Source organism: Echinops telfairi, unplaced genomic scaffold (assembly GCF_000313985.2).
Source record: "Echinops telfairi isolate 266 unplaced genomic scaffold, ASM31398v2 ScPeMD7_7400;HRSCAF=8409, whole genome shotgun sequence".
NCBI lineage: Eukaryota > Metazoa > Chordata > Mammalia > Afrosoricida > Tenrecidae > Echinops > Echinops telfairi.
The window spans coordinates 58032073-58043120 of record NW_022111300.1 but is presented as its reverse complement, the minus strand read 5'-3'; the positions used below and the strand labels follow the sequence as shown (position 1 = coordinate 58043120).

The window sequence follows — 11048 nt, the reverse complement described above, 5'->3', positions numbered from 1 at the left end:
CCTGGCTCCACCCCCACCCCCGGGGCAGTATCCATCCTCAGACAAGTTGTAAAGCTGGCCCAGAGTCAGACCCAGGTGGCCAGCATACCTGGAAGGTGTGCTGTGTGCAGGCCCCTCCAGCCGAGTATGACACACACGGCCTGGGCCCGAGTGTCCCGCTGGTTCAGCTCAGGTGCCACACCCGCAGTTAACCTCGCACAGACAGAGCACGAATCGCACTTTATTCCTAACCTATGGCAATTAACTGGCAGGCCCAGGCTGTTCAGTGTGGGTGGTGCCAGCCTGGGAAGCAGGCCCTGTCTGGGGCTGCCCCTCGCCACACAGGGAGCCGGGCAGCAAGGCCTGTCTGACGCAACTGTGCTCCGTGGTCTCCAGATGTGTGACCCGTGTGACTGCTCATCTGTTCCTCCTGGGCCACCGCGCAGGGCCAGATCTGCTCGAGCTCAGGAGCGATGGTCTTCCACGACGATCACGCGTCTCGGGTAGGTGTCCACCTCCACGAGGATGTAGAGGAACTCATACTGCCCGCTCTCTGGGTTCTGAAAGAAGGGGCCGCAGGCATCGGAGCCCTGCTCAGGGTGGGAGGCAGCACTGTGGGGAGCCCGGAACCCATTCCTTCCAGGTGCCCAGGATCCCCCCTGCCTCGGCCCCCACCTCCTTCACTTCCAGGTGCACGGTGCCCTGCTTGCCTGGCTCCGAGCCCTCGATGTAGAACTTGAGGCGCATGCGATGCAGCCCATCCTGGGTGTACCTGAGGTAGCTGCAGGGAGAACAGGTGAGGCCTCCCTCAGCACCTCCAGGCGGGAGTAAAGGGGCCCAGCCTCCCTGGCCACCCTCAGGCCTACCTGACGTGCTGTCGCCGCCCTCGGTGGGTTGTCTCCCCGTAGCCTTTGATGGGCTCCCCCAATATACCCGTCACCTGGAGGAGGGGGATAGGGCTCCTTTAGGTCGTGGGCAGCGTTACCACTCCCCTCTTTGTTGAGTGGGGCCACCTGTGATAGTGATGTGGTAGCCCCACGTAACAGAGCAGAAGCACTCCACAGGGCTCCCTTGCTGTTTCCTAGACTCCCAGGATGCTGGGCAGTTTGGCTCCCTGGCCACTGTGATGGGAACTGTCTTGACTTCTGGCTGACCAGACTTGTCCTCCTGCGCCTGGGCCCCTCACCATCCCAGCATCCAATGACAAGAAAGCAGTAGCTATTAGAAGATGCCACAAACAGTAGCTTTTGTTGCTTAATGACAGGGTGGAGCATCCCACTGGGGGCTGAGAAGACATGTGACACCCCCCCCCCCCCCATGGATCCTGTCTCCCAGGGACCATTGACTTCGCTCTGGAGGATTTGTGAGGCTGTCCATCTTCATGGGGTGGGGGGTCTGGTGGGGTTGAACTGAGGTCCTTGTTAGCTGAACCTGCAGCACCCACAGGGCGCCTCTGCATCAACAGGGGTGCTTGGTTCACGTTTCACTGACACGCTCCCAATGAGGGTCGAGCTCAGCGAGTGATATCCTCCGCTGGTGAGCTTTAACGTGCCAAATAGACTTTCCATGGTCCCATGAGCCCTGCCATCTGCATAAGAGCCTCTAGAGAATGTGGGGCTTCCCATGTGTCCTTGCAGGGCACAGCATGGGCAAGGGGGTGGTGTAAGAGTATAAGGTTCGGAATTGGCAAAATGTGAATTTAAGTTCTGGCCTGCCTGCTCCCCAGCGAGTTCCCCTACTGTGGATTGGAGGAGGGGGGGACATGCCCCTGCCTAGTGGTAGTGTGGGGACTGAGCAAAAATGGCACCTTGTCAGAGCCCTAAGCCTTGTGCCTGGTGTCCACCCTGCTTCCAGGACACGTCAACAGGGGCCATATGATCCTGAACTGAAAGTGGCCCTGAGTTTGGCACTTTATATTCGATGTGTTTAAAGTCTACCAACAACTGCTAGCAGGGACAAACACACTGGCCTGAGGGTCTGAGAGCAATCTGCCTCAATACTGCAGGTACCGGTGGGGGACTCTCACCAGTGCTGGGAGCGGTCTGGAACGCTGCCCGCCTCCTCCCTGATGGGGTCTTGCAGCACTGGCACCCGAGTAGCTCACTCTTGAGAACTAACCTCGGGATGGGACCGGCATCTCTCTAAGGCTTTCCCATATATCTGGTTAGGGCTGGTTGAAGAAAAAAGCTCGCCGAAAATGACGTAGAGCAAACCACCTGGAAATCACAGGAAACGGAGATGAGGCAGAGTGAGGGGGCACCAGGCACCACGGGGCTGCACTGCCAACCTGTAATGCCGAGTCCAACAAGCACCACCAGGAAGTAGGTCAGGTCTCGTCCGGCTTCCTTCACTGCAGAGATGAAGGCGACAGTGATTGAGTCCCGCATGTGCCGAACAATCGGTCGATTAGAAACGCTCTCATTTATGAGATTGTCCCTAACAAGCCCCGCCCCTCTTGCCCTCCACACTTCGGGAATGCTGATGTGACATCTTCAACCAATCGACCTCACATCTGGGCAAGAGAACTGCAAGACTCAGTGGAACTCTGAGACTGAGTGGAAACACACGCCTGTCCCACATGGTAATGATCCAGTCACGTCTTTGTTTATCCTACCCAGGTGCACTCTGGCACTCGTCCCAGGAGCAGTGGTTAAGTGCATGGCTCACTGAGAGGTCAGTGGTTTGAACCCACCAGCAGCCCCCCAGGAGCAAACGCCTGAGGATCTGCCTTGTAAAGATGCAACACATAGGAACTCACAGCACCCCTATAGGACAGGGTAGGACTTCCGAGACTAACTTGTCTGGGAGTAGAATGCCCCATTTTTCTCCTGGGGAGTGGTTTTGAACTGCGGACCTTGCAGTACTGGTAACGACCATGCCACAAGGCCCCTAAAGATTACAGCCTAGGATATCCTGTGGGCTAGGCAAGCAAGGATGGACAGGAGGATACCCAACCACAAGACGACTGGTTCTTTGCAGCACCGTGTCCCCGCACCCCCCTTTTTGTCTATCTCCTTCCTAATCAAGTGAGAAGTTGTTTGTGGTGGCAATCCTCTGACCCACCATCAGCGTGAGCACCAGCACCTGCCCAGGCACCGCAGAGTAAGTGCCCACTTAACAAGCACATGGGAGTGAGTACCTGCGGCCTGGACATCCAGGTTTATTTTCCAGTTGTGTGGCCTTGGGGAGGTATGCCTCATACACAGTAAGAATCCCCAGGAGAAGGGTTCGAATCTGGGAAGGCCCTTACTAAGCAGAACATGTGACAAACATTTTATGGAACTTCTCTTCCACCAGGATGACCATGAATCCAGAGGAAGTTTCAACGCACTAAGTTAAACCAAACCCGGGGGGCAGCGTTCAGGTCTGCGTTGGAACCTATAGCCACGGCCTGGGTGCAGCTTTAACTTGAGTGCACCAGCTCCGCCCTCCTTCCAGCCCGGGGGCGTTTCCTTTCACCTTTCTGTGTCGTGGAGACGGCGGGCTCCCCTCCAGGGCTTCTGTGCACAGACACCTGCTTGCGGCCGACCTCTTTCGCCCTGCGGGGGTTCCATCCCTGGGTCCAGATCGTTCTCGGGGTGACCGCAAGGACGCGGGGCGTCCGGGCGGGTATCGGGGACTCCGGCGGCGACCATCTCCCGCTGGGCCGGGTGTGGAGGGAGGCGGTGCTAGGCGCAGCGCGGGGCAGCAAGATCCGCACCCCCGCCGCCCGGTGCAGCCTCTCCGCGTGCTGCACGGCTCGTAGAAGCGCGCAAATCATGGCCTCGGGGATGCGGCGGACCACAACCCGCAGAGGCTCGCCGCCCACTGCACACCCCGCGGACACATCCACCCCGACCTCAGTCGGTGTGCCCGCAAACAAGCCCGCTACCCCCGGGAGAGGCACCGAAGGCCCCCTCGCTTCTCCTTTGCCCCCTTTGTAGTTGAACCGAAACTATCCCGCTTCCTTATAAGCAGACTCACCCGCCCTCCCCGCCTTGCATTCGCAAAGCAGGCTGGGACCCGCTTGGAATTCTGGGAACAGTAGTTCTAGTCCACGACCTCCCCGCGCAGTAACCGCCACGGGGGACAAAAGGGACTACATCGCCCAAAATGCACTGGGGGCCGCGCGGTGGCACCGCCCTTCAGACACTCCTATTGGCCTTCGAGCGGGCGTTCGCGCTTACGCATAGGACGCTGCCGGAAGGCGGTGCCGCGCTAATGAGAAGTCTCGCACTTGTCTTCGCGCGGGGTTAAAGCTTCACACAAATCAAGCAGCCATTCCAGACAGCATAGCCGAGGGACTGTCGCAGGGGCTTGTTACTACGTCCATGTCTTGCCGCGCGCAAGAACCGTCCGTGGGGACGCTCGCGGGGTCGCGCCCGCCCGGCCCTGATGGCGACGAGTTCGAGAAAGGCCCGCCCCCACACGCGGGGGGCGCCGCTGCGGACGCAAGCGGGGCGGGGTCAGCGTCAGCCCCGCCTTCGAGTCCGCACGAGCCAAACGGCAAGGCGATCACCATGGCGACCGGGCGCGGATGGGCTAAGTGGGAGCTCCAGCTTAGCTCGGGCCAGCAGCCTTCCGCGGACCCCGTCGGGCTCAGGTGACAGTCAGGGCGCGGTGGGTGAGCGCCCGGGGGGCTCGAGGGCACCCTCCCGCCGCGCCCGCGGCCCGCGTTCCTCTGGGGGGCTTCGTTCGTTCCGTAACTCCCCGCGCGCACAGCTGCAGGTGGCCGTAAGATGGGGGTGGGGCTCCTGAGCATCCACGCGCCCCCGGCGTCACCTGCCTAGGAGGGCCAACGGTTGCTGTGCACACTGGTGTCTCGGTGGGCTCCGGGACCACCGCGGGGCGGTACTCTCTGCCCCAGGGAACATTCTGACGAGTGATATTGTAGTTTCCGTTCTCTTTGTCCAGGACTCGGGGACTGGACTCAGTCCAAGTCTGCATTTCTGCGCTCAAACTGGGGGTCCCCACCCAAGTCTCTGCCTGTTCCACTCCAAGGGCTGGGTCGGTACACGCTCGCCCCTGCTCGCTGCGCTCGGGAGGGAGGGATTTCCCCACCTGCACAGCGAAAGGCACCTTTGAAGAGGGGCGTGGGGGTGGGGCTCCGAGGGCTTGCGCAGCTTTTTGGGAGGGTTCTCGGCCCCACTTTGGAGCGTGACAGGCCCTTTAGCAAAGAAGTCAACCGACCTAGGGGACCAGCAGTGGAACATACCGCCTTATGTGTTCCTCTAGTCTAAGCTCTTTGCAGCCATGGTCGGTCTCTGCTTACAAGGCGAGGATAGACCCCAGAGCCAGCAGCATGTTTTTTTTGTTGTTGTTGTTTTGTTTTTGAGGCCAGGTAGTTTTTAATTTCATCTGATTGATTTGATTCCATTTTTTCCCTAATTTCATTATGTACCCCGGAGTTCCGAGCCCTGGTGGCACTGTAGGGCCATTTCTGAAGGTTGGTGGTTCAAATCACCAGCTGCTCATGGCAGAGAGAAGAGGCTGCCTTTCCCTGTACAGATTTACAGCCTCGGAAACCTTGCCTTGAGTCAGAGTTGACCGGAAGGCAGTGGGTTTGGTTTTGAGTTGACTTCTGAAAAAGTAGTATTTTTTTCTTTGAAAAATGAAGATTATATGCATAATGTCTCAAATCTCATTGATTTAAGGTTTTTTTTTTCCCTGTACAAAGTTTACCTTTCTCCTGCTTCAAAGATGACTCACCCTTACAGCCAGGGGTGGTAATGAAAAGTGACCAATACACTCCCTTGGTGTTTACACCCGCTCTGTGTGCACAGTGCCATCATGAAGAGGTTTCACACAACCACAACCCAGAGGTTGGAGGTTCCCATCTGCCTGACAGCAGTACCACGAAGAAAGGCCTGGTGGTCCGCCTCCTCAAAGACACCATCAGAACCACAGGAGAAGGTAGTGATAGAAACAGGTTTGACAGGAGAGTCAGGGCACGGGGGTTCCTAGGTTATAACCTGGGCCAGCCACTCAGTTCAGTTAGACCTGGAGTCTATCGGTGAGGGAGTCCGAACCCTTTCTAAATTGTGGAAATGCAAAGCACAGAATGGAACGTCATTTTTGTTTGTTTGTTTTCTTTTTAAAGAATACTTCCACTAGTCAAGGGACAAGAAAGCTGGACACGAGACTGCTCCCCACAAAACAGAGTAATAGGCTAGGCTCCTGCTGCACAGGTGCTCAGAGTTCTCATTTACTCAGCCCTTGGAACACTGGTCTGAACTTGTAACTAGTCCTGAGCTACAAGAGGACTCCCTCAGGGCCAGTCTCAATGTTTCTCTCTCTCTCCTTCCTGCCCTCCTCCTCTCACACCCTTCCCAGCCAGTGCTTTGATGAAAACATGTTTGTAGCCATAAGTACCCTTCACATTGCAGCTAAAGGGGACTTGGATAAGTTTGAAACACTCAGTGTATTACCCCGCACAGACTATGCGGTTCAGAATGCCAGTAGAATTGAACCAACTAAACACTAAGTCTTTTTTAAACACAGGCATAATCCGTTGCTTATGGAGTAGGGACTTGCATTGGAGCGAAGCCTTGGTCTTTGGGACTTAAAAAAAAAAAAAAAGACTACTCCCACACACGACCTTCCTGCTCTACAGCTTTTTGAAAGCCTGTGTGAGTGGGCAGCCCCAGGGTGAGAGTGAGGAGCCTGTCTGCGTGGACACCAGCCAGTGACCGAGGCGGGGCTGAGCTCTCTGTTGGTGTCTTTGGGGAGGCGGACCACCAGGCCTTTCTTCATGGTACTGCTGTCGGGCGGATGTGAACCTCCAACCTCTGGGTTGTGGCTGTGTGAAGCCTCTTCATGGTGGGACCGTGCACACAGAGCGGGTGTAACACCAAGGGAGTGTATTGGCCACTTCTCATTACCACCCCTGGCTGTAAGGGTGGGCCATTCTTGAAGCAGGAGAGAGAGGGCAGGGGAGAGAGAGAACACTTTGGAAAAGTATGTCCAAGATCCGCTCTGTCAGGGTTTATTTCTGGACCCCATCCCTCCAGTCGACATGTGTCTTTGTTCTGTGAGAACCCGTCTCAGCCCTACTGCCTGCCTCGGTGAGTTGTCACCTCTGACGTCAGGAAGTCCCTGGCTTCCAATAAGGGGACTTCAGAAAGTTCATGAGAAGATTCCATGTTCTTTTCATTCCATTTTGTCCACGGACAGTCTGAAGCCTGCTCGTATATTGAAATAGATTCTCATGAAAACCCACTACAACTCACCTCGACCCTATCTTGGCTTTCTGAGGCTGTCTTATCTTTCCTGGGAATAGACAGTTTTGTCTTTCTCTTGGGGAATGGCCTGTAGTTTTGAACCACCAGACTTGGCGGTGAGCAGCCCAGCGCCCAAGCGGCCATTCCCTGAGCATTCGCTGGGGCAGCATAGTGTCAAAGCCTGGACAGCCTGCCTGGCTCCTGAGGCTGGCTCTGTGGGGTGGGTCATGGGCTGGCATCCCCTCAGAGGCCTGCGCCTCGCCCACAGCGCGGCTTCCCTGCGCTGCGTGTACACGCAGGCTGCTGTCTGGGCCACCTTCCTGGCGCTTTACTGAACGGGCCTCATGAAGGGCTCTGCGTCCTGGCACCTCTGACGGACCACCAGTAATGGTGCACCGTATGGAGCAGGGGAGCAGGGGCGGCTGCAGGCACAGCACATCTAGGGTGCTTCTGGGGCTCCCCCCTCCTTCCTTCCCTTCCTCCTCCCTGCCCTTCCTCCCTCCCTGCCCACCGCCCTCCCCTCCTCTCTCTCCCTTCCTCTCCTCCCTGGCTCCCTCCACCCCTCCCCCTTCCTCCTCTTTTCTCCCCTCTTCATTCCATTCTGTCCTCCCTTCCTCCTTCCCCCCTTTTCCTCTCAGCAGAGATGAGGTTTCCCAAGCTTCAAAGCTTAGGATCTTTGGGAGGGGAGTGTCTGGCTTTCTCACTGGGCAGCCCTATAACTGTAACTCTGTGCTTATTTTCCAAAGGGAGCCAGGTGTCCAGCCCAGTGCCAACCAGCTGCAGTGTGCCAGGTATCTGGAGGACTGTCCAGGAGTCGCCCCAGGCTGTCCTGTGTCCCTCGATGGGTGAGTCTGCCACCCGCCACGTCGGGGCTCTAGCAGTGGGTCCTCAGGGGAGGTCACGGTGCTGTATGTGCCGGTTGCTGCTCTGGGAGCACTCGGAATAGAAGGGCGTAGGAAGAGCGGCGACAGCAGAGTTTGACACGAGTCATCGCCTGTCACCACTGTCAGCGTCAGAACTAAACATCTCAAAGTGACACTAAATTTACATTCCCTTTGTTAACGAGTCCGCTAAGCCCATTCCCTCCTTTCATTAGTGTTCCCCAAAGCCTCTGAAAGGTGGGGAGAGCAGGGGGTGCTCCCCAGAGCTCCCGTGCTTGGTGCCTTGGAGCTCTCAGGGTTTGGAGTTCTACGCTGAGACCCTCACACCAAGCCCCTGGAACCCTTCCTGTTTATCAGCGTGTGGGTTTGCATGATACTCATGTTTATGGTGGGGGCCCTGGTGAAGCGTTGGACAGCTAACTGCCAGGTTGGCAGTTCAAACCCACTAGCTGCTCCCCAGGAGGAAGACGAGGTGGCCGAGTGCCACTGTGGAGGTTTGCAGCCTCAGAAGCCCTGTGTGGGGTGGCTGTGAGTTGGAGTCGTCTCAGTGGCACAGGGTGTGGGTTTTGGTGACGTTAACGGAGGAGGCCTGATAGCTAGCTCCCTGGTGCGGTCAGCGGAAGACTGGCCTTTGGTTCCGTGATGATGACAGCCTGGGGACACTGCGAGTCACTCTGCCCTGCCCTGCAGGACCTGATGCAGGGCCCAGATGTGGGCAGTCGTCTGGGGAACGGTTAGGATGTGCTCGGGAGGTGCAGCAGTTAAGGCACTCCACTGTGAACTAAAGGGTAGATGGTTCGAACCCACCAACTGCTATGCAAGAGAAAGACCCATCCATCAGTTCCTGTGACGGTGGACAGCTTGTGAGACCCTTCAGGGTGTCCTTGCTCTGTCCTCCAGGGTCGCTGTGGTCAGGACGCTCTTGGGCAGGGCCTTTGGCCCTGGGGACAGACCTGTGAGGGAGCTCCCCTTGGAGGGCCTTCTGGTCGTCCTCAGTGCTTCCAGAGGCCAGTGCTGACTGGTTCCCTGGGACAGGGGGTGCCAGGCTCCGGCTCGCAGCTCCCCATCATCATCAGTCAAGAACTTGGGGAGCCATTTAGATCGGCCAGGGTTGTGCTTGATCCTAGACTGCCAGGTAGGCTCCTGACGGGACAGCCCTGCCCTCCTGGCCCCGGTCCCCTGCTCTTGTTCAGCTGCTTCTGGGTGTGCTGCCCAGAGTCTCAGGACCCTGGGGGAAGATGGACACTCCGAGCACACAGTGCCAGTGCTGCACTTAGGTGGGCCCCACAGTGAACATCAAAACTGGCCTGCCAGGACACCCCGGGGGCTTGCCGTCTCCTCTAAGCCCCTGGAGGAGCTAGCTAATGTGGGAGGACTGAGGAGGGTGGGAGGCAGGTGGGCAGCAGCTCCACGTTTCCCGGTGTCTTCTGGGTATTTGGGGGGGGGTGCGGGGGCGGTTCTGAGTGTCTCTTGCCCACAGCTAAGGATGTACTTCATGTTCTTCTTGAGTGCCCCATGTCTCACCTGACAGTAGCACAGACCTGGAGAGGGAGCTCTCTCCTCCTGTGAGTGTGACCCACCCTGAGTCCCCTGGACCCCTTTCCTAGGGCCCACCAGGGAGTGGAGCAACCGGGACATATCAGTCAAGAAAGGGACCAAGCACCTGGACAGTTTGCCAATTGTCCAAGTACGGCCTGCCTGCCTCCTGTGGTGGTGGCTGTGGTTAGGTGCCTTTGAGTCGGTGCTGACCTGTAGGGACCCTGTGCTCAGAAGATAGAAACCTCGCCCCTTCCTGCACCATCCTCATAACCGCTCCTTGTTGTAGCCATGGCGCTCGTCCATCGCGTCAAGGGCCTTCCTCTGGTTCTCTGCCCCTCTACCAAGGACGGCGACCTTCGCCAGGGACTGGTCTTTCCCGATAACATGTCCAAAGTATGTGAGATGAAGTCTCTCTATCCTTGCTTCTAAGGAACATTCTGGCTGTACTTCTTCCAAGACAGAGTTGCATATTCTTTTGGCAGTCCATGATTCTTATCGTATTCTCCTCCTAGTGACCGCCCCCCTACCCCACAAAAAACAAAACAAAACAAAAAGCCAAAAAGCCCTCACACCCACTGTCATTGAGTTGATTCTGACAGACAGTGACTCTTTAGGACAGGGTAGAACGACCCTCTGGGTTTCTGACCCTGTACCTTCCTATGTGTTGAACGGATGACCGTGCAGTTGGCAGTGCACATGCAACCACTCTGCCCCCAGGGCTCCTCTCCTGACTGGTGGTTTGGCAGTGCAGTGTGTCGGGCGGACAGTCACCCACTTCTCTGACTCTTCCCTCCTCCCACAGCATGCCCTCAGAGATCTTGCTGAAGATCCTGTCGTACCTGGATGCTGGGAACCTGCTGTGCATCGGCTGTGTGAACAGGCACTTCTACCACCTGGCCAGTGACAAGTAAGGGGGCCAGCCGACCTCTGTTGGCTCTTGATGGCTCTAATGTCAGTCATGAAGACCAGCCAGAGTTTTTAAACCACCCCCTATTCCGCCGAGTCTCCTGACTTACGGCGACCTGATTCAGGGTTTCTGAAGCTGTCAGCCTTAACTTTCTCCCAAGGAGCGGCTGGTGGGTTTGAACTGACAAACTTGGGGTTGGCAGCCCAGTGCTTACCTGGCATGTCCCCAGGGTTTTCACCAGTGTTGAAAATGTCAAAGAATGAATTCGAAGTGTGTTTTCAGACAGGCATCTTGTTTCTGCTAGGTGCCATCGGGTCAGTTCTGACCCACAGTGGCCCCACGCGTGACAGAAGGAAGCACGGCCTGGCCCCAGCCACCCCAGCTGTTCCCAGGCGGGAACCCCGGGCTGCAGCCGCTGTGTCAGTGCTTCTTGTTGAGGGCCTTCCTGTTTGTCGTTGCCCCTCTGCTTTGGCAGGCGTGCTGTCAGACCTTGGAGGCACACAGAGGTGCCTCCTGCTCTCTGGGGCGGCTCTGCTGTGCACA

General features: G+C 57.2%; 2 protein-coding genes across 6 annotated transcripts in view; one reads left to right on the top strand and one right to left on the bottom strand.

Annotated features, from left to right (window-relative positions):
• Positions 1-200: 200 nt before the first annotated feature.
• On the bottom strand, positions 201-4327 carry TIMM21 (translocase of inner mitochondrial membrane 21). Of its 3 annotated transcripts, none has more exons than XM_045296151.1 (6): positions 3439-4321; positions 2267-2329; positions 2098-2195; positions 846-919; positions 690-760; positions 201-539 (listed from the first exon to the last, which is right to left on the bottom strand). In XM_045296151.1, exons 1-6 carry the CDS (start codon positions 3737-3739, stop codon positions 517-519), a joined length of 630 nt encoding a protein of 209 aa, XP_045152086.1. In that variant the 5' UTR covers positions 3740-4321; the 3' UTR covers positions 201-516. The 3 variants fall into 3 exon arrangements, with proteins under 3 accessions (XP_045152086.1, XP_004703196.1, XP_045152085.1); XM_004703139.2 differs by having other exon boundaries at positions 655-760; positions 3439-4303; XM_045296150.1 differs by lacking the exon at positions 2098-2195 and having other exon boundaries at positions 655-760; positions 2196-2329; positions 3439-4327.
• The window catches only part of FBXO15 (F-box protein 15), a 27709-nt gene continuing 20829 nt past the window's right edge, over positions 4169-11048 (top strand). For 2 of the 3 annotated variants that reach the window (XM_045296149.1, XM_045296147.1), the window contains exons 1-3: positions 4169-4561; positions 7925-8023; positions 10401-10505. In XM_045296149.1, the coding sequence (XP_045152084.1) occupies positions 4290-4561; positions 7925-8023; positions 10401-10505 (476 nt within the window). In that variant the 5' untranslated portion in view covers positions 4169-4289. The remainder of the gene's footprint in view (positions 4562-7924; positions 8024-10400; positions 10506-11048) is intronic. The other variant, XM_045296148.1, reaches the window with a different exon arrangement.